The following is a 22,309-nucleotide window of genomic DNA, read 5'->3' as shown; positions in this document are numbered from 1 at the left end:
TGGGATCGGGGTGAATTCTGGAATTGGCCTCGAGGGAAAGTTCCCCATCGCGTTGAAACCGACACCAAAGTGGGCATTGCCGGCCGGGCGAGTCGTGGTTGGAGCCAGAGCTTGGGAGGCCTTCCTCTGGATGGGGACGGGCGCTCTAGGCTATACGGGTGTTGAATTGGAGGAGTTCCCGACGCGAACTGAGAAGCTCGGATGATGTTGCGCATACTGATGGGTACCATGAGAGGTCTGCGGTGGCTTGACCCATGCGGGTGCCGAGGTGACGGCATGGGTATCTCCTTCCTTCCTTTTTGCCCCAGTTGCTCTGATTTTCCTAGCATTGGTACTTGTGGAGGAGACGTAATCGAACTTCCCTCTCTTCAACCCTACTTCGATTCTGTCCCCGACGAATACCAAGTCCGCGAAGCTGGAAGGCATGCAGCCTACCAACATCTCATAGTAAAACACTGGCAAGGTGTCTATCATCATGGTAATCATCTCCCTTTCGACCATGGGAGGGGCCACTTGTGCTGCCAGGTCTCTCCACCGCTGAGCGTACTCTTTAAAGGTCTCACTTTCCTTCTTAACCATGTTCTGCAGCTGAGTGCGATCGGGAGCCATATCGGAATTGTACTGATATTGCCTAAGGAAGGCAGTAATCAAATCCTTCCTAGTACGGATGCAGAAAGCTTCCAGATTAGTGTACCAAATAACCGCGGCTCCAGCCAAGCTATCTTGGAAAAAGTGCATTAACAACTTTTCATCCCTAGAATGTGCCCCCATCTTGCGACAATATATCTTGAGATGGTTCTTAGGACAAGTCGTCCCTTTGTACTTTTCGAAATCAGGTACCTTGAATTTTGGGGGGATGACGACATCCGGTACCAAGCAAAGATCCGTCATGTCTGCGAACGGATAGTCACCAAAGCCTTCAACAGCTCTCAATCTCTCCTCGATGAGAATATTGGTTGTGCTGTGAGGTTGTGCTGAGGCAATGTATTGGGTGCCGGCCCCTCAACGGGGATCGGGGGGTAGAAATCGACATCCCTTGGGCATACTCTCGATGATCTTCGTGGACCTCGTCGGGCTGTCGAGGAGACTCCCCTTCAAGGATGGGGGAAGAGACATGACCCGCGTCATCATGCATGACTGGAGGCCTGTAATTAGGCGGTAACCCATAAGGGTAAGCCACCCAATTGTATCCCAAATGGGGGTTGGTGATGTGCCCCAGTGTACTTCTTTCTCGTCCTACCGCGTTTGGGGGAGGATGGTGCGCGGTAGCTATGAGAGTTGGGTATTCTTCGGTAGCCGAACTAACAGCGGCAGCGGTGACCACGTTTTTCTCCATGAGTTGTCTCATTCCTAACATGGCCTCCATCATGAAAGCCATTTGTTCTTTCAAAGCCGACATGTCGGCTTTCATCTGTTCCTGTGTCTCCTTTTGATCACCCATCGTTCTAGATTTGGATCTAGTGCGATAGGGATGCCTTGGGGCGCGTTTAGTTATGGTGTTTTTTCCTAAAAAAACCAAACGTGAGGAGTAGGTAAAAATGAATGCATGCTAGAGATAAAATGCAGGAGTGATTTGATTCACACCGATCTTTGGAGTAAACACATGGGATAAACTCATTTTATTCAGAAAGTTATAACTAGTCACGATCCGAGTGACCGTACAAACTTCGTAGCGGTTTCTAATTATATGGGCCATTAAATCTATCATATGCTGACAATAGCTGATAAGACCGTGGATCTCCTCGGGGGCGGAGTAGGTGTCCGCCATCGCTTTGGCCTTGGCTAGCAATCGGGGAAGTTCTTGACTCTCATTCAAAGTAAGAGCAAATCGGTCCATCCACATTTTTGCCTCTTGATGTAACGAGTCGATCACCCTTCCTCTAGCCTCCTTTTCCGCGTACACTTGGGCATACTCGTCCGCCACTTTATACTCGTGGGCCGTGGCTAGATTTAGTTCTTCTTGGTACTTGTTGACGATGGCTAACATGTTGGTCTCTGTCTCACATAAACGCTGAGACAAGTTTCTTTTGGACCTTGAGCAAGCGGCTAACTCCTCTTTCAAGACCATGCTATGTGCTCGTGATTGGTCTCTCTCTTCCCTTCGAAGCTTGAGCTCACTGTTGCTGCCTCACAAAGCTCCACGAAATTTGTCACGGCCATGCTCTTCCTTGCGAGCCGTCTTGGTTTCTTATTCAAGGACTCTTGCGGTAGCTGCATTTTCTTCTCATAACCCAGCACACTCTTTCCGGACGTCTGTAGCAACCAACTTGAATTTTTCTTTGGCAAGTCTCGCTTTTCCTAGTTCGGTTTTTAGAGCTCGGACTTCGTCATCCTCTTCCGGAGCTTCGAAGTTCTCTTCGTTGATAATCTTTAACTTGGAGAGCCAATCTAACCCTCGTGTACGAACTTTCATCCATTCATGATAACCACCGATGATGCCATTACGAATGCCCCTAAGTTCTTTATCTTTCCTTAACGGGCTTTCCTATGCCTTATGGACTCTTTGTATACCCTTGAAACTTTGCGCTCCGAAATCTCTCACAAGGAAAGGAGACAGGCTTTCTTCCGCCAGTGTTCCCCTCATGGGGTACCCTAACTGTCTTATAGCAAGTGCGGGATTGTAGTTAATGCAACCCCTCGTTCCTATCAACGGGATGTTTGGGTAGCCCCCACATGAGAATAGAACTCCCTTTTTTCCTTCCTTCCATCGTGGAAACCAGTTGACTGTTCTGCCTCCTATCCCAGCCAAGTGTTGGTTCCAATCTACTCTTATCTTTTCGACACACGAGCGATGGCTTCGGAGCGGACATGGATGCCTTATGTCTTGTTGGAATAAATGCGAAACCAACCATACACAAAGAGCGGGTAAACAACAGATGATCCATGCGCTACTCTTTTCGCATCTTCGGTCAAATGTGTCAAATAAGTCCGCCAAGATAGCTACCATCGGGCTCTCTTTGCTATGGTGATATGCAAGGAAAGCATCAATTGTGGCTAGGTCCACCAAACCATCCACGTTTGGAAAGAGGACAACCCCAAAGATTAGCAATGCTAATACGTCCATAAACAAGACCCACTCCTGTTGATTCGCCATATCCCTCGCCTTGTCTTATAAGTACTTTCGTGGTAGGCCCACTATGCCGTTTCGAGTGTGCTTTACACGATCCAATCCTCTCGCCAAATCCTTGACCACAACTGCAATCTTGCTCAAGGAGGGAAGAAATCCGGAGAAAAGATACGGTTTCCTTCCCCCAAGAGGACATCCTAGAATCTCCTCAAATTCTTCAACAGTCGGTACTAATTGGAATTCTCCAAATGTGAAGCATCTCAAGGGCTGGTCATAGTATTGGGTGATTGATACAATGGCTTCTGTGGATATCTCTGCTACGGTCAAATCTAAGATCTTTCCGTACGCCTTGCGGAAGGCTTGCATTTGGAGAGGTCCCATCAACCGCCCCAACTCCTTAATGCTGGTGATATCTAGGCCCTTAATCTTGACTTGATAAAACCTTTTGCCAGTTTGATTTGTTCCCATGTTTACTAAAGTGAAAAAAAACCAGTGCGAATCAAAACTCCGACATCTATCATGGGGTGGAATGGATGAATGCATGAAGAAATGCATATGACACAGATGCAATTTATGAATACGGGAGCCCGGGAAACTGCCTCCTTCTTAGATACAACGTCATGGGGTAGCACGGTGCCCAACGTATGTATTTAAGAAGGTGACATGGACCCTCCGTTGGTTTTGCCAAAGAGAGGGGATCAAGACGAAACCCGTGCATGATGCATATGCGAAAGGCACAATACGGGGATGTACATAGTACGACAATATTCATAAACAAATATAATCAAAGGGGTACACGACATTTGACTACATGCATGGCAGTGTGAAAAAATGGCACGCAGCGTGTTTGCTTCGTGCCCCTATTTTAGGGACCTAGATGGGAGGGAGCTAAAAGGGCTTTTAGTGATAATTTCCAAGGTGATCATATCTCTCTTGATGGTCTCTAGAGGTATCATCCCCTTCAAAGAACATATTACGGAAGTAGGGACTACTAACAACAATATGTTATCAAAGAGAAAAACTCTAGATGATGGTTCACTGTAATCAAGCAAGTCGCAAACCTAGCATGACCACAGATTCACCTCCACTCCTTATGTTCCCATGGACCTGGGTATAGGGCCCCTTTTCAACTCACCGTGTGTGCAAATAGTGTTGGTGTTTGTGTGCATCAAATGAATAAATATTTACCTCATGCATACATTTTAAAACACACTAAAAGCATCAAAAGAGTTTATATATACAAGAACATAAGAAAAAAAAAGACAAAGAAAAAGAACAAAAGGAAAGTCATAGTAAGGAAAACACACTGATTGATTGGTCTAACTCTCTAACAAGATTCCCCAGCGGAGTCGCCAACTGTCACAACCTACCCTTCAGCGAGAGGGCGACGCGCGACTCGCGGGTGCGTCTTCCAGGAAAGGAATACGCGCGGAGTCGCCACCAACGTTTATTTGAGGAAAACGTCAGAAAAACCAGAAAAGACGTGGTCTACGAACTTTAAGTGAAAGGTTTGGGAGTTGTATTTACGCACGGGGAAGGTATTAGCACCCTACACGTCCGTCACAAGAGACGACAGCCTTTAATCAAATGTACAAATATGACTTCAATTTATGTTATCTTCCCTTTTTTCACGTACCTATGCCTTTTATATATTTTTTATCTTTTTATGGTCGACGAGGGTGTTTCCTTTGCTCCTATGTATTCCTCAATTGTGATAAGGAAATCAGACCTACGTAGTTCTTTGAGAACCAAACGTTGGTTAAATTGTTTTTATCCTTCTTTCGCAAAATATGTTTTTATTGAATGAAAGGTCATTTAAGGCATTTGACCATTAAACAATCTTTCGATTCTTTTGAAAAGAAAGAAAACATTAAGGCATTGGACCATTAATGATCTTTTGTTATTTTTGAAAAAAGGTAATAAAGCTATGTGTTGATTTTAGGCCTTTTTTAAAAATCTACGTTTAACCAATAAAAGCGGAAAAGACCATTTTAAAGTGTTGGACCTTAAAAATGGCTTTTTTAGGTGATGACAAAAGTTTGATTTATGAATTGATTTTAGCCTTAGTTTCACTTTGGTTATTAGTCAATTCGATTAAGAAAGGAAAATCCCAAAGAAAAAACGTCCGATTAATTTTTTTTTATTATTTTACTAAAATATATTTTTTTGATTATTATATTATTATTTTGCCTCTTTTTTTGTTTTAAACGTGGTTACGGCATGACCGAACGGTCAGATTTTATTTTAACAGAAATTAAAAGATGTTACAATTCAAATGATCGGTGAAAATTTATTTTATTTTTTGATTAGGCGAGAAAATGACTTAAATAAATGACTAAAGCACGTCAAAAGGGGGTACGGAAAGTAAATGAAATAAAAATAAAAGCATGCGAAACAAATGAGGACCACTAAGAGTACATAGACTGAATTAAAAAGTTCGATTTCGGGAACTTACTGGTTGAAGACCGAAGAACGACGAAGAACGGCAGAAAATCTTCGCGAAATCACTCACGGAAATGTCTCGGAAGCCTTACGAAGCGCCTCGGCACGGATTTTCTTCACGGAAACAATTTTTCTCACTAATTTTAAGTGATTCTCAAATACCAGGAGGGTTGAACATTTTTGTTCTTCCCTCCTTCCCCTATTTACAGGGAAAAGAAGGAGAAGCTTGCCACCCAGCTCGCCCAGGCGAGCTAGGTTTCTTCCTCCAGAAGGCACCGCCTTCTAGGGAACTTCCTGGAAGGACCAAGTGGGCCTGATTGCTATTTGCACCCCCTGTTTACTAAATACACCCCTGCCCTTTTTTGCTGATTCTTCTTCCGTAACGTTATGGAACTTTACGAATTTCGCGATGATACTCGTTTTCTTTCTGTAATGTCACGAAACCTTACGGATTACGCAATCCTCCCTTCTTTGGCTTCCGGAATGTTACGGAACTTTACAGATTGCGCATTAACATTTCCTTTTGACTTCCGGCATGTCACGAAACTTCACGGATTGTGCAACAATGCTTTCTTTTGACTTCCGGCATGTCACGGAACTTCACGAATTGCCTAATGATGGGTGCCAAGTACCTCGAAGTGGTCAAACGAGGGTCGCATCCCAACAAACGGATGGTCCCCAGACGAAATTAGGGTATGACAATTGCATACAATAGTTATCACACAGTCTGTATCATTAAGAGCACGTTCTCCCCGTTTACTCCAGCTAATGCCTTTGTCTTCAGAAGTTGCAACTGCATCTGAAAGTACTTTTATACCTTGAGCAAAAAGATTGGGTGGGAATAACAACCACACATTTCGTATAGTTTTGGAGAAGCTATTTGTGTAAGGAAATCCTTGTTGTACCACAAGCGGAAAACAGAAAAACAACAAACAAAAAGAACATGAGCATTCCTTCTTTCTGCTTCTAAATAAGCCATGTCTACAAAGCACGAAAAGGATTCATACCTGAGTCACAAAGCCCACAATATATATAGAGAACCCCACTATTGTTGCGGAAGATGATTTCCGAATGAAAGCAGATAGCATGAAGGCTAAGCCAGTCTTGAAATAAAAAGGGAAGCCATATTACACATCATACAAATTGTAATGAACAAACAAAATCTATTAACAGTAAGACTATAAGAAATCCACATTTGAAATTCCACCAATCCATCAATAATTAGATCACACCAATTCCAAACTCTGAAACACAAACACAATTCAATTATCGCAAATATAATGAGTAATTTTGAAAATTTTCACACCTCCAATAAGGTACCTGACAATTTCCCTCTCGGCAACAAGCTGAAGAGGGAGCTAAAACGAACCCGTAGGACCCTTGTACTTCCCTCGCCACTAAAGACTGGTGGAATTGGTCTGAAGACCGTAGCTTATAACGGTGTTGTTTCTCTCTAAAAAATGAAGCGCTCCAGGGCACCGCATAGGGTTGCTGAGAAGCCATGCATCCACTAAAGTCACCGATAAAGCGAAGCAAATACTCGATTCCAAATTTGGGCCTCTCAAAGACGACGATGATGGCGGCATCGAAGACTTCGACGATGGTAGCAAAATAGTGGAGCTCAACGCCATAGAAATCCTCACCGAGCACCTGCACTTCTACGAGAAAGGCTTCCTGTGCGACTCAAACCTCTGCATGCACATGCGCGCGCACGGAGAACAGTTCGAGACGATGGAGGCGATGGCAAAGCCTTCAGAGACCATTACGCAGTGGCGCGCAACGCGATTCTCGTGTCCGTTTGAAGGATGCAAACGGAACAAGCTCCACCAACGGTTTCAGTCGCTGAAATCAGTGATTTGCGTGAAGAACCACTTCAAGAGAAGCCACTGCCCAAAGATGTAGACGTGCGAGTGGAACTTGGTCGAAGTGTGATCGGACAATTTGGTGACGCCGTGGACGACAAAGGGGTCGAGCTTGGAGGGGGGTGTAAAGAGAGAGGGGTTTGGTTTTGGTGAGGGAGAATAAATGAGGCGGGACTCGGCCATGGTGAAGAGAGTGAGTGAAGGGTTTAAAAGGTTGAAGACCATGAGCCACCGATGGTGTTTTAATAGAACCTGTCGTAACTTTTATGACCAACACACATTCTAAGACGTTTATTAATAATCGTCTTAGAATGTGTGTCGTATAAAGCTTTTTCAATAAGATAATTACAAAAATGTCACCGATTCATTTTCTAAGGCAGTTCTAAAAGAACCGTCGTAGAATGATTATCGTAAAAAGCCATATTTCTAGTAGTGTGAAAGGAAAGAAATGAAAAGATAAGAAAAGGAGTAAAAAGTAAGATGATTTTAAATAAGGATAATTATGATTTTTTTCTTTTAATTTATTTATTTTTTGAAGTTTTAATTTTAATTCCTATTAAAAAATTGATATGAATAGAAGTAAAACTCACATTTGACAGAGTTCAGCTGGTAGTGTCTCAATTTGAATAAAGTTGAGTGTTACCTCGAGCCTTGAAGACGTTGTTCAGACTTGAGACTGAGCCCCGAAGTCACTGACTTGCTCACTCACCTCTCAACACCATTCTAAACTTCTCACACCTACCCATATGCCAAGGACCATGAACAACCAATTTCTATCTTTGGAGCTCATAAGAGAAATTCTTCTTAGATTGCAAAGAATGACTTTTTCTTATTTCCAATCCTCAATTTGGCATTTACCATTTTTGCCTTAGCTGCCTCACCACCCTCTTATCGAGTGTCACGATCCACTATTGACAATGACTAATGCATAGACTATAATTTCCTGAGTCTGACTAGTCTGTCCTATATTAAATAACATGTCACTACTACAAAAAACACTTTCTACATTGGTTAATTTGCACTTTCTATGTCAGTTATTAACCGTCGTCGTAGTCAATGTCGTTGAAAGTTTATATTTTTTACGACGATTATTATCCCAAAACCGTCTTAGAAGGATATATTTCTAAGACGGGTCTTAATTAAGAACCGTATTAGAAAGATGTACATTTTAAAACAATTTTTCAGAGAATCATTTTAGAATGTATTTTAAAAAAAACATATTAAAGTTTCTAAGAAAGTTTTACCAAAAAATCGTGTTAAAATGTAGACATTCTAAAACGATTTTTCAGAGAATCGTCTTAGAATGTATTTTTTCATATATTATATATAATGTATATGATATTTTTTATTTTTTCATATGGATTTTAAAAACAAAGCTGATATATGAAAACAGCCTCATCTTCATACTATTTGGTCCACAAGCAGAACAAAAGCTTATCAAAGCTAATCATGTAACTTGTCCCTTCCGTGATCCATCACAACTAATTATTTTTCGTCTCATAAGATTTTTCATCATAATTCTACTACACAACTTGAAGCATATATAACTATGTAAATATGGCAATGTACACTTCATCCACTGAGGCCGTGCAAGCTGAAAACCTACCTTGTAATGATTAAATGAAACAATATAAACAATACATAAATACATTTTTTTAAAAAAAATAAGTGGCTACATCATGTTCCTCTGCAAAACCCTTTCATAAGTCAAATAATTGATACTACAATATTAACAAGAAGGGGACACATGCCGGCACAAAAAAAAAAAAAAAGAGACACTTGCCTAGGTGCCACGTGCTCACATACGTACTCTAAAAGCGAGTAGTTTATTTTTTACAAGTTATATTAAATAACTATTTTTAACATAGTTTTAAAAAAAAAAACATATTACATACAATGAAGTATAAATTAAATGATAAAATTCAAAGCATTTAAAATTTTAATTTATAAATATTTTATCTACGGGAGAACGTCATACTTTAAGTATTTATGACGATATCTTCAAACAAGCACAAATTTATTGTCAAATATCTCTTCTATTTTAAAATTTAATTTACTTAACACAATAATCTTTATTATAACAAATAAGTTTTAGTGTAAAAATACCCTCAAACTTGTTTCTTATAAAAAAAATATCATAGTATTATTTTACTAATTAATCATAAACACATCATCATATTAAATATTAATATTGAAAAATATTTTAATTAAATTTTTTTAACTCAATACAGTGTAAAACATAAAAAATGTACTTATTATAATATAAAAATTATTTTTAACTCGTATTTTTAAGGTACTAACTAAGGAAATAATAATAGAAAACTCTTATTAAAAATTTCGTTTAATTTTAATACATTATTACAGTAAAAGTATGTTATTAATTAAAAAAATTTATATTATATAAATTTTTAAAATCGTTACTTCTTTATCTCTTCCATATTATTAGACCTGTTCCAACCACATATGCATAAAAAAAATCTGAAAAATAAATAAACTCTAACTTAAAAAAGCAAAAAATCAAGGAGCAAATCAAATAATCAATCCCTAGACAGCTTTATTATATTATTATAATTACAATATAATATAACATAACATATTCTTTTGATTTGAATATTTTTAATAAATCCACTTATTTTTAATATGAAATAAATTATATTATAATAAGAATATATATGTCCGTAATTTTTGATAAAAATTAATTATTACTTTTTATCAATATTAAAAGAAAAAAAATCTTATATATAGCAATACAACACAAGGCACAGCAAATCAGAAACAATAAACAATGAAAATAAAAGAAGTAAATAAATAAAACGATGCAGAACCACACCACGGCCACAAAACACAACACACAATCATAATTTGTGAAACGTTCACTTATTTTAGGGATATAATAAATCCAATATTTGTGAAATGTTCACAATGATAAAAAATTATTGCCTGACCTTAAATATGAAGGCTGATGTTGACACACTTGACATGTTTTTTAACATTCCACCATAAGTCACCATATTTCCTCCATGTTTGCAAGGTATGGACTCAAATTATCATCATAGTAATGATATATATTAATAGAAAAGAATGTTTCTACTCTTAAAGTCTTCGCCCAATATCTCATGTCATACCTTAAAAATTTTGAGTACTAGAGAAGCAACATTGCCACCAATACAGTTAAATCCCAAAATAAGTTTAGGTATACCACCCTAGCATGTCAATTTGATGCAAAATAACTCACCTGAATTCAATATAGATAATAATGCTTCAAAAAATATTTTTCTTTCAACTTCCTTAGCATCCCATAAAAGCAAGTTCAAAATTTCAAACAAATAGAATCATATCCAAAACACACAGCTCCCAACTGCTTAACCAATGACTATTAATATCACGAACATTCATCTCAAAAATTGACATCTATCTCATAGCATAGACCAAAACAACAATAACAAGCCAAGGTATACCAGGAGACAGACTTAGTGATAGTATAAAATACAAAGCAGGCAAAAAGGAGAACACAACATAGCACGAATCTTTACATTCAAAGGAATTTAAATAACATTAAATAAATAAAAATAAATACAACTTATTTTTAAAAACTATTGTATACTCCCTTAAAAAAATTTAAAACTACATATAAAATTGTATTTAAGAATAATAACTTTATAATCAAACTTTCATTCTGCTATGTGCACATAGACCACATTATCTCTTTGTTGTGGTGAACGATAATTATAGAACTACGACATTTAGCTCGTAGACTGCATTAACTCTTTGTTGCAGCGAACTAATCTTTAGGAAGTATGGATATTCAACCAATAGATTGTAATATCTCTTCGTTGCAGCAAAACGGAAAATATAAATATACTATGAGTAATTGACTCATAGGCTACATTATCTCTTCGTTGTAGCAAACGAAAATCAATCATGAACTCACAATAAATAAAATAAACTATAATCCAATATTCATTCTTAAATATCTTATAAAAAATCTCAAAATAAATTTCAATCAAGCGAAAATAAATATTTTTCCTTTACTCTCAAGTACTTCTAAAACTTCAAAGATCACAAAAGAATATATATTTTGAAGTTTACTTGCTTCTCCTAAAAGAACTTAAAAAAATGTCGATAAGTAGATTAGTTACTCACACAAAAGAATGCAATCAACGCCTTCTTATGCTGTCGGGAGGATCAACCACCGTCTTTTCCACAAGATCTGCGCATTTTAAAATAAAGGAATAAGAGATTAGGCAAAATCCTCAAATTTAGCAAACCTAGGGTTTTGAGGAAACACACAATAATCCCTAATACTTAATTTTCTAACCCTTTTCACACAACCCATAACTAAATTATGCTATAAAATAATCTAACACAATGAGTTATAAATTTTTAGCTTAAAGAGATCAAATAGAAAATTTATAAAAATGAGTGGTGTTCCCTTTTTCTCCAATCACATTCTCATGCTTGGGACTGATATAAGGATGCAATAAACATGATAAATTTTGAAACAATGGAAGAAGATGAGTGAAAGGTTGAGAGATAAAAATTTCGGAAGAAGAGTGATGAGAATCATGAAACTGGTCAAATACAGGCTAAAGGCCCAAGTGGAGAATGACGAAAGCCTAAGTGAAGAAGGACAAAGCCCTCGAGTGGAGAAGGATGAAGGCCCAAGTGAAGAAGGATGAAGGCCCAGAGGTAGAGACACTATCAAGACTATTAATTGTTGCTGAAGGCCCAAACTAATTTGAAGGCCCAAGTTAAATATATTTTTTAGTTATAATTTTTATTTATTGTAATTTTGGCCCAAACTGTTTAGAAGACCCATGTCTATTTTTATCTTTTGTTCAAATACATTATAAGTATTGGTTTTTGTTTTCAATAAAGAAACTTTTGGCATTTGATAAAATTTGGTGAGAGCTTCTCTCTGGGTTCCTTGTTGAACCAATCTCAGACTTATCAAGGTAATCCTTGTGACGTCTACCCTGACCTATCTTCCTTCACTGGAAGTGGCGTCATCCAAATCTCCGTAGCTTGTATCAAACGTTCTGCCCGTAAGGTTCACATCATCTGGTATCAGAGCTTCGGCTCTTGATACAGGTTCTATCCTATCCTATCCTATTTTTTTCTTTGTAATTTGTCCAGGTTTGTGTTTTGTCCTTGTTCTGTTATTTGCATTCTTGTTTACATCTTGTTTCGTTCTTGTTAGCGTCTTGTGTTCTGTTATTTGCGTTCTTGTTCTTGTTCTTGTCACATTCTTGTTCTTGTTTCTTGTGTCTTTCACACTTTGTGTCAAAAAAAAAGTTGCAGAAATTTTGAAAAAAAAAGTGGGTGTTTGATTTTTGAACACGAAATTGAGGCATTTAGAGGTGTTTTTTTGGAAAAGAAAATCGTGGATCAAATCCCTTTATCTAGATTCTCCTCTGAATTTTGAGCGTTTTGATATATAGTGGGCCTCAAACGGACAACCGTAGCAAAAGTTATGAGCATTTGAAGTTTACTTGTCATATCTGTTATCTTATCTGTTATCCTATCTGTTATCTTATTTGTTATCATATATGTTATCCAAATCTGATCTATTATCCAAATCAAATCAAATCAAAATTTGTTATCCAAATCAGATTTGTTATCCAAATCAAATCTAATCTGATATCCAAATCAAATCCACTCTGCTATCGAAATCAAGTCTAATCTATTATCCAAATCAAATCCAATCTGTTATCCAAATCAAGTCTAATATGTTATCCAAATCAAATCTAAATCCAAATCAGTCTAATCTATTAACCAAAATCAAATCTGATTTGTTATCCAAATTAAATCGGCTACACAGTTTGTGATAATTAAATTGTCTTTCCTGTTATATACTTTGTGTGTCTAATTTGATTCATCCAGGAACTTAAGATGGAGTGAGTGGTAAAAGGCAAGAGTGAAAGCATCACACTAAAGCCTATATTAAGAGCATCAAACACGAGTGAACTACCATCAAAGAGAGAAACACATGAGTAGAGTGTAGTGAGGTCCTGAATCTTTTTTTTAATTTACTGCAAAATTCTTTGTTCCTTAATCATGGCAGGAGCTGGTGACAATAGTGGTGTATATCATCAACTGGACGGATCTCAACGCTTATTACTGGACGCGATGACTACACAAATGCAATGTTTGTTGAACCGTAACAATGAAGAGCTCTACAGGCGAATAGTCAAATCTTTCTTGTTTATTCTTAAACCTCTATCCCCTAGAGAAGTGTGTGATGACCAAATCAGATGAGAGAAAAGAGAGAACAAGAGAAAAAAATAGTGAGGCACCACAGAGGAATAGGAAAAAGAAGAGTGATGCACCCGAGGAAAGAGTGATACACATAAGAGAGAGAGTGATACACATGAGAGAAAATTTAATTATTTTGCAAAGGCGAGTGAAGTGAGAAAAGTGTTACCTGCTCATGAACCACTCTATCTACAGTATTGCAAAGACAGTAAAATTTCTACTGATAATTCTAATGAGCTTACTATTTCTCCTAGTGTTCAACCCTTATTGCAGGAATTTAAAAATGTCTTTCTTAAGGAGATTTCTCATGGACTGTCACTTTCAAGAGGCATAGAACATCAAGTTGATCTCCTTCCTAGAGCTTCATTGTCTAACAGGCCAACTTACAAAAGCAATCCCCAACAGACTCAACATAAGGATGCACATGCCAAAGTTGAGTATGTGAAAAGATTGTATGACCAAGTGAAGGTGCAAATTGCAAAAAGAATGAAAGTATGCCAAGCAAGCCAACAAGAAAAGGAAGGAAGTGGTACTTGAACCCAGTGATGATCCTGGACATTTGAGGGCAAATGTTTTCCAAGAAGGAGGGAATGATGAGAATCATGAAACTGGTCAAATACAGGCTAAAGGCCCAAGTGGAGAAGGACGAAGGCCCAAGTGGAGAAAGACAAAGCCCCCGAGTGGAGAAGGATGAAGGCCCAGAGGCAAAGACATTATCAAGACTATTAATTGTTGTTGAAGGCCCAAACTAATTTGAAGGCCCAAGTTAAATATATTTTTTAGTTATAATTTTTATTTATTATAATTTTGGCTCAAACTGTTTAGAAGACCCATATCTATTTTTATCTTTTGTTCAAATACATTATAAGTATTGGTTTTTATTTTCAATAAAGAAACTTTTGGCATTTGATAAAATTTGGTGAGAGCTTCTCTCTAGGTTCCTTGTTGAACCAATCTCAGACTTATCAAGGTAATCCTTGTGGCGTCTATCCTTACTTATCTTCCTTCACTGGAAGTGGCGTCTTCCAAAACTCCGTAGCCTATATCAAACGATCCACTCCTAGTCAAGTTCACATCAAAGAGATAGGGTTTAAGAGATGGGGTGGGTTATTGAAAAGAAGAGGAAGTTTGGAAAATGGGGGAGGGGGTCTCAGGTGGTTTAAAAGTGAGGGAGTAAGGTGGTTAGTTTTATATATATTTATAAAAAAAAGTGAAACGGTGCGTTTAATCAAGTCCTCATCAAATCAAATAATTCTTCTTTTACCGTTGTTTCCATTGACATGGATTTTGGTGTAGTGCGCTTCGAATCAATTTTTTCCACTTTGTCAAGATTATATTTATCTACATAGTTGACAACTATGAGATAGAATCTAATAAGTTTGTTTGTAATTTATGGTTGTTTTCTTCCTGTTGGTAAACTAGTTTCGTAATTTTTGGCCTTCTTTGTATAAGTGAATTGTAAATATCAAACACTTTATTGGAAAAACTCAATTCTCACATCGGTTAAAGATAAAGTCATATGAGAGTATATAACTGAGGGACAACCCTCACACTCCTTGAACTAACTTTTGGAGTTGAGTTAGACTTAAATTTACATTCTAAGAATTTAAGATGATATAAGAAGATATCGACTAAACATAAAGTCATATGAGAGTATCTTCCTTTTTTGAATGAAAGACCGACTAATGAAATGCAAAATATGAAAATAATTGTCTCTTACTCTCTTTACTATGTTTTTAAACAAGTGTAAAAAGTTGAAAAACCTTGAAGTTATTTACCATGCTCCTTTCAACGTAGCTTATTTATTTGTTTGTTTAAATTAAATTATTTCTCAACATAATCTATAACTATTAAAAAAATGTTTATAATTATATTTTTTCATTTAATAATATTGATAAAAATTATATTATAGATGTAAAAGATTTCCATTACAAAGAATATTTAGTGTACATTTGGATTTTAAAATACTTCAATCTTAATTGGCTGTTATATGTGACTTGCATGTCAAAATCATGTAGATAAAAAGTATACATAATATATGTGCATTTGACATGTTAGAATAATAAAAATTAAATTTTATTAGTCATTATGTATTTTTCGTATTACTCTTAACTAAAAATATTTTAATATATTTTATTTTTACATATTTATTATTTCAAAATTAAATATAAACAGGTTAGTATTGAAGTTAAAATAAAATAAAAATACTCATGTGGCATTTCAAGTTCTCAAACAATCATAACATTAAGTTGACGATTGTAAAGCTCAGAATCTCTTACGGAATCCTTACATTACATATATCGGGTTCTCTCTGTCTCTCCGTCTCGTAGCAGAGAAGCAGCATGGAGAAGCACACTTTGTCTGTGACTCTGCCTCTGGAATTGATCAGAGAAATTCTTCTGCGATCGCCGGTGAGATCCGTTCTTCGTTTCAAGTGTGTTTGTAAGTCATGGCTTTCCCTAATTTCAGATCCCCAATTTACCCATTTTGACCTAGCTGCCTCACCCACCCATCGACTCATTCTCAGATCAAATTATTATGATAACTTTAACTATATTGAATCCATTGATATTGAAAGTCTGATTAAAACATGTCGCCAGCACATAGTGTATTTTCCATCACCTCCACGCGACCACCATGATGATGGTGAATATTATGATGTTCACAATCAACCCCAGATTTTGGGTTCTTGCAGAGGGCTTGTACTTTTACACTACTGGGGGAGCAGCGAAGAACTCATCTTATGGAATCCCTCACTAGGCGTCCACAAACGATTCCCAAAAACATACTTTCCATATGGGATACACGACGAATATGTATATGGTTTCGGGTTTGACGCATCAACAGATGACTACGGGCTAATTCTTATTGAATTTCCCGAGTTTAGCTTCGGCGAAACTGCAGTCTTCCTTTTCTCCTTCAAAACTGGGTCGTGGAAAAGAGACATTCCTGTTAGTGCTTCATACAACGATCTCGATGATATATTCAGTGTTGGGGATGAATTCAAAGCTGGGTCACTCCTCAATGGGGTTCTTCATTGGCTGGTTTTCTCGAAGGAAAGAAAGGTTCCCGTGATTATTGCCTTTGATTTGATACAAAGGAGTTTTTCAGAGATTCCTCTGTTCAATCATTTGACTACGGAAAATTATCATGTCTGCAGATTGAGGGTAGTGGGAGGATGCCTCTGCCTCATGGTCCTAGGCCGCGAAGCGGCTGAGATATGGGTGATGAAAGAATATAAAATGCAATCATCTTGGACTAAGTCCACTGTTATCCCTACTTTTGACTTCTACCCGATATGCGCCGCTGAAGATGGTGGAATTTTTGGATCAAATTGTGAAGGATTAGTGAAACACGATGACAATGGAGAGCTGTTTGACTATCACATCAGTGCTGAAGGTCAAAGGTTGTACTGTGCCAATCCTGCTATGTATCAAGAGAGTCTACTGTCCCTCCCCTGTGCCAATCGGAATGAAACAAGGGAAGATGACCAACATTAACAGAAGAATTAGGGTATGCATTGTTCTCCAATCCTTTTCACCATTATATTCCTATTCATTTTGTCTTATGGGAATTAAAAGTTATATATGCAGAATAAGTGGTATGTGTAAAATCAGCTTTTATCTATGTCCTATATTGAGAAGACTGAACTTTAATTCTCCCACACCTTTTGGTTTCTACATTTTGGTATTTCCCATTATGACATAGCTGGCATACCAACACATCGACTCCTTCTCACACCAAACACGGTTTATGCTCAATCCATTGATATAGAAGCACTGCTTAACAAAGATTCTGTTCCCGTGCGTTTCCTTTCCCCCACGCAATCCCTTTGTTCAATCTCTTAACAATCAACCTCATATTTTGAGTTCATGCAGAGGGCTCATACTTTTATACCACGAGAGAAGTGGTGATCTCATTATGTGGAATCCAATTATACGTGTCTACAAATGATTATCAGATTTTAAAGTTATGTTAACCAAAAAGTTTCAATATGGTTTAGTGTATGATGAGTTAACAGATGATTAGTCTACTTGCTTGTTATTATTTCAACTGTTCTCTGATTCTCTTGATGAATGCAAACCTGAAATCCAAGTTTTCTCATTCAAAACCAATTTAAGGAGCAGATACAATATTAATGTTCCATATAAGCATCTCGGCCTGGAATTCGGAGCTGGGTCATTCTTGAATGTAGCTCTTCATTGGTTGGTTTTCTGCGATGATAAAAAAGTTCCCTTCCTTGCTTCCTTTGATCTCATACAAAGGACTTTATCAGAGATTCCTCTGTTTGATCAGTTCACTAGGAAAAGATACCAAGTTTATGGTTTAAGGTTAACGGGGAATGTCTCTGTGTGTGTTGCTTCGTCCAACGCCATGCAATGACTCAAATATGGGTGATGGAAGAATATAAAGTGCAGTCATCTTAAACTAGGTCCATTGTTATCGTAACTAATAACATTCCTCACAATCTCTTTTCCCCGATATGCATCCCCAAAGATGGTGGAATTTTGGGATCAAATAGGAGGGGAAGATTAGAGAAACTTAATGATAAAGGAGAGCTGCTTGAGCATTCCAAATTTGGTCGAGATGAATACAATTACAAAGCCAACCTACAGGTTGCTATGTATAGAGAGAGTCTAATGCCGCTCCCAACTGTCATTTGTTCTAAGAGGTGGAGATGACCAAGTACAGTAACAAACAGGTACGAATTGTTCTCCAATTGTTTTCGCCATTATACTGTTATCCACCTTGCATTATGAGAATTGAAAAGTTATGTACAGAATGAGCAGTATGTGAAAAATCTTTCTTTCACCTATTATTTACTATCCCCATCCTTGCTAATGGTACTTATTTTATATATATATTAAAATTAAATGGTACATGAGATTGGATGGAAAGATGAGGTTTGGTGTTGGCTTCAGTTTGGTTAGATAAAATATTTGATGTCTTGATTACACAAAAGCCAAAATAATCAAAGGCAATTTGAGTGGAAAATTGTACAAGGAAGGCGACTAATGTTGACAGTGAAACAGTTAAGATTTTCCTTGACATTTTACAATATCACTGTTTTTACTGCTGAAATCTTAGAGAATGCCCAATTAACATTCTAAAACTTACAATAAGCTCATGTTTCCTGCAGGCCCTGAAATATGCAATACTATATACAATTACTTTGATGCCACCAGAAGGCATACAATTTGGAAGAGAATGGCTCTTATGATATTAAATCATCTAGTTTAGTGCAGAACTAGTATTTGTTTTAGTGATTTCAGTAAAGTTGGAGTGTCATCAGACGTTACAATTTAACTGTATTTTAAAGTTGAAGTTTGCAAATCTTAGTTGTACATGCTATTTAGTGCCTGTATGTTTTTTCCTTCTAATGTTATTATGTTTGCAGTTTGTTTCTCTTATGCTCTTTTACATAGTTTTCAAGCCTACTTATTTGATTATTTGACAGTATTTAGGTTTTTTTATAGTAAAAACAATTACTGGTCTTAATAAGTTAATGTGCTTTTGCACCTTTTGATTTGAATTTGTGGAGATGTCACTGATCTTAATCACCTGGGAACAAATACAAGGGATTAAGTTTGAAAGGGACGTAAGTCTGTAACTAATCAAGTTGTGATATATACCGATTTTGCCTGCAGTTCGTTTAACCAGTTCACATACCAATCCAGTGTTTATAATGTTTCTGCCATACTTAAAGATATCCCTAAAGATTCTGTGATTGCCTATAATATAGCTTATGCAGAATTTGCTAATATTTTCAATCGATTTCCCCCTTTGTCGCCACTGTGTTTAGATGCATAATTAATAATAGGGAGATAGAATCTGATAGATTATGTATATTCTCACAGTTTCCATCTTGTGTACTCTTGGACCCTAGGTCTTAACCATTTTGCAGCAAAGCTATAATGTAGGTTCAGAATTGCTAAAACTATTTTATATTCGAGCTGAAGAAATTTGTGTCTATATTTTTCTCTGGAAGATGAGAGATATATCTCGGGCTAGTATGGATTTATACGGTATGCTGAGGGAACATGCAGTTTCATCCAATTTGGTCTATAAAGCAATTCGAAGTTCTAAAGTAATGGTAGTACTGAAACTCTACCTATAAATTGCCACTGGGAGGAGAGGACCACAAAATTGCTTATGCATAACAGTTTGTACAAATCAAATGTCATTAACATTTTTTGTGCTTTTAATATATATGATATTTATAATTAGAAAAACATGAAATAAGTTTGTAATAATTGATAAACACTTACAGCTACACCTTTACAGGCAGAACAGCAAAACATCGATTATCGGTTCTGAAAGTATCATATTCCATTTCTTCGCAAACAATTGACATCAATAGAGTTCTTGATCTACTCCATTGCGTGCTACTTTTGTACTTTGGTTAATATTAGAGCATCTCCAATGGGATGCTTATATGAGTTGTTTAATTTTAAATAATGTTGTTTAAGTTTTTTTTTTCTTCCTATCAAAGAATATGATGTGGAGTTGCTTATATAAGAGCATCTCCAGTAGTGTAGGTTTCTTTTCAGGTGCTTATTGGGAAGCAACCGTTTCTTAAATTTTTTTGACACTGGAACAAATCCATGTGGTAGGGTGTGTTCCTTCACTCTTGAGAATCGTTTCTTATATAACCATTAAAAAAATATTTTCACAAACAGAATAGGTATAATACGAGGGAAAATAACTATCCCAAGAGAAGAACAGTGAATAGAAACTCATTGATCAAAGAACAACCACAATAAATTCCAAAAATCATAAAATTTGAAAAAAAAATGTCATTCAAATCCAGATTCAAACAATACAGTAAAGAGGAAAAATAGAGAAAAGGGGAAAACCAGATGGCCAGAGGGGTGATGGAGACTTCTAAGCCCAACGAAGGTGGCGCGATGGAGATGCAACCATGCCTGGAGGTGTTGGCGCCAGACGCACGATGACCAGTGTCGGTGCAAGCCGTGGTGGGAAAGAACGGTGCAAGCCGCAAGTGGGAAGGAATGATGCGTCGGTGGCTGTAGTGGCAATGAGCAGCGCGACCGAGGCTGCAATGGCAAGGAGGGAAGCTTTTGGACACGCTTTTTGTTTTGGAGAGAAAAGTTTCTCTTGAGAAGAAGATAGAAAGATGTTGAAGAAGATAGAAAGGTGAAGGAATGACGCGTCGGTGGTTGTAGTGGCAATGAGCGGCGCGACCGAGGCTGCAATGGCAAGGAGGGAAGCTTTTGGACACTTTTTGTTTTGGAGAGAAAAGTTTCTCTCAAGAAGAAGATAGAAAGATGCTGAAGAAGATAGAAAGGTGTTGAGGTTGGTGAGGAAGCTTCTGGACACTTTTTGTGAACGTGGGGAACGCGGGGAAGATAGAAAGGTGCAGAATGATTTGGAACATCCATTTTATTTAGTGTGGATTAATTTTGATCGTTGATTAGCACAGTTAATTAATGGGGAAGGATCTAGAACGTTGATCAAAATGTTACGTTGATTATTACTGTTGATTTGAAAATGTTATCGTTAGATATGCAGACATGACCGTTGTGACCCATTTTTTCATTGTGTTGTTATACACATACTGTTCACTATAAATTTGTGTATTGTTGATGGAGTTTTGCACACAACATTTTTACTACTTTTTTTTTTTTTTTGTTCTTATCAAGTCTTAATTTTTTTTATTCTCTCTAAAATGGATTTCAATCAATATAATTATCAATGTTATTATAGTTATTTACAAAATCAATCACTCCTTACTAGTAAAAATACTTAAAATCCACCACAGTATGTTATGTATCGATCACCCCATACTAGTGAGAATTCTCAAAATCCACCACAATATATTATGTATCCACCACCATCCCCTATTAGTGAAAATTTTCAAAATCCACCATAATATGTTATGTATCCACCACCCCCACACATGTGGTATATGCATCCTTCATCCAATACAGAGCCACCTACCAATGATAGTTCTCAAAATCCATAAATTTATAGTTAACCATCAACCTTCACCAACCTAAACACGTGTTATAGGCCTTCTTTATCTAATATTGAGCCCCCTAGAGATGAAATTGAATCACCAATTGGTGTAGATAATATTCAACTAGATGAAGAAGATCAAAATTCAGGTGGAAAAAAAGTTGTAGCACATTCTTAGTGACAAAAGATCGTGGCTCAATGTATCAAAGGATTCAATTATAGGAGTCGACCAAACATCAAAGAAATATTGGGTAAGGATAAAACATGCATACAACAATGACGATGTGCATCAAAGCTGACAATTTTGTGAAAGAAGATGGACTTAATTAAAATCTCGATGGAACAACATCCATCCTCTAGTTCAAAAGTTTAACAGGTTCTACAAAAAAGGAGATAGACATAGGAGATGTGGAATTTCAAAGAAGGATGTTTTGGCTGATGCTCATATGATTTACTCACAAGATATAGGTACAAAATTTGGGGTTGAACATGCTTGGTTATTATTGAAAGATCAACCAAAATTTGGTGCGGAATTTATGTCAAAGTGTTCAAAAAGAACAAAGGTTTCTGCTTCTGAAAATTACTCGTCGTCTTCTAACCCAAAGACACCCATTGAAGTCGAAGAATATGATACATCATCGCCCATGTCTCGCCCAATTAGACAAAAAGCAGCAAAAAGGAAGAGCAAAGGAAAATAATCTTC

General features: G+C 37.0%; 2 protein-coding genes across 11 annotated transcripts; one reads left to right on the top strand and one right to left on the bottom strand.

Moving 5' to 3' along the window:
• Nucleotides 1–11,302: 11,302 nt before the first annotated feature.
• Nucleotides 11,303–21,191, bottom strand: LOC102668215 (uncharacterized). 2 transcript variants are annotated; one of them, XM_041017668.1, is made up of 2 exons: nt 20,484–21,191; nt 11,303–11,581 (listed from the first exon to the last, which is right to left on the bottom strand). In XM_041017668.1, exons 1-2 carry the CDS (start codon nt 21,027–21,029, stop codon nt 11,540–11,542), a joined length of 588 nt encoding a protein of 195 aa, XP_040873602.1. In that variant the 5' UTR covers nt 21,030–21,191; the 3' UTR covers nt 11,303–11,539. The 2 variants fall into 2 exon arrangements, with proteins under 2 accessions (XP_040873602.1, XP_006585814.1); XM_006585751.4 differs by lacking the exon at nt 11,303–11,581 and adding an exon at nt 18,040–18,374 and having other exon boundaries at nt 20,484–21,187.
• On the top strand, nt 15,840–19,032 carry LOC102667753 (F-box/kelch-repeat protein At3g23880). Of its 9 annotated transcripts, none has more exons than XR_005892440.1 (3): nt 15,840–16,691; nt 16,787–18,328; nt 18,767–19,032. XR_005892440.1 is itself a non-coding variant. In XM_006585750.4 (2 exons), the coding sequence occupies exons 1-2, from the start codon at nt 15,969–15,971 to the stop codon at nt 16,841–16,843; spliced, it is 780 nt and encodes a 259-aa protein (XP_006585813.1). In that variant the 5' UTR covers nt 15,840–15,968; the 3' UTR covers nt 16,844–19,032. The 9 variants fall into 9 exon arrangements, 3 of the variants coding, with proteins under 3 accessions (XP_006585813.1, XP_006585812.1, XP_006585810.1); XR_005892439.1 differs by having other exon boundaries at nt 15,843–17,139; nt 18,124–18,328; XR_005892438.1 differs by having other exon boundaries at nt 15,843–17,139; nt 17,748–18,328.
• Nucleotides 21,192–22,309: the final 1,118 nt, after the last annotated feature.

Source organism: Glycine max, chromosome 8 (genome assembly GCF_000004515.6).
Source record: "Glycine max cultivar Williams 82 chromosome 8, Glycine_max_v4.0, whole genome shotgun sequence".
Taxonomy (NCBI): domain Eukaryota; kingdom Viridiplantae; phylum Streptophyta; class Magnoliopsida; order Fabales; family Fabaceae; genus Glycine; species Glycine max.
This window is presented reverse-complemented; position numbering and strand designations above follow the sequence as displayed.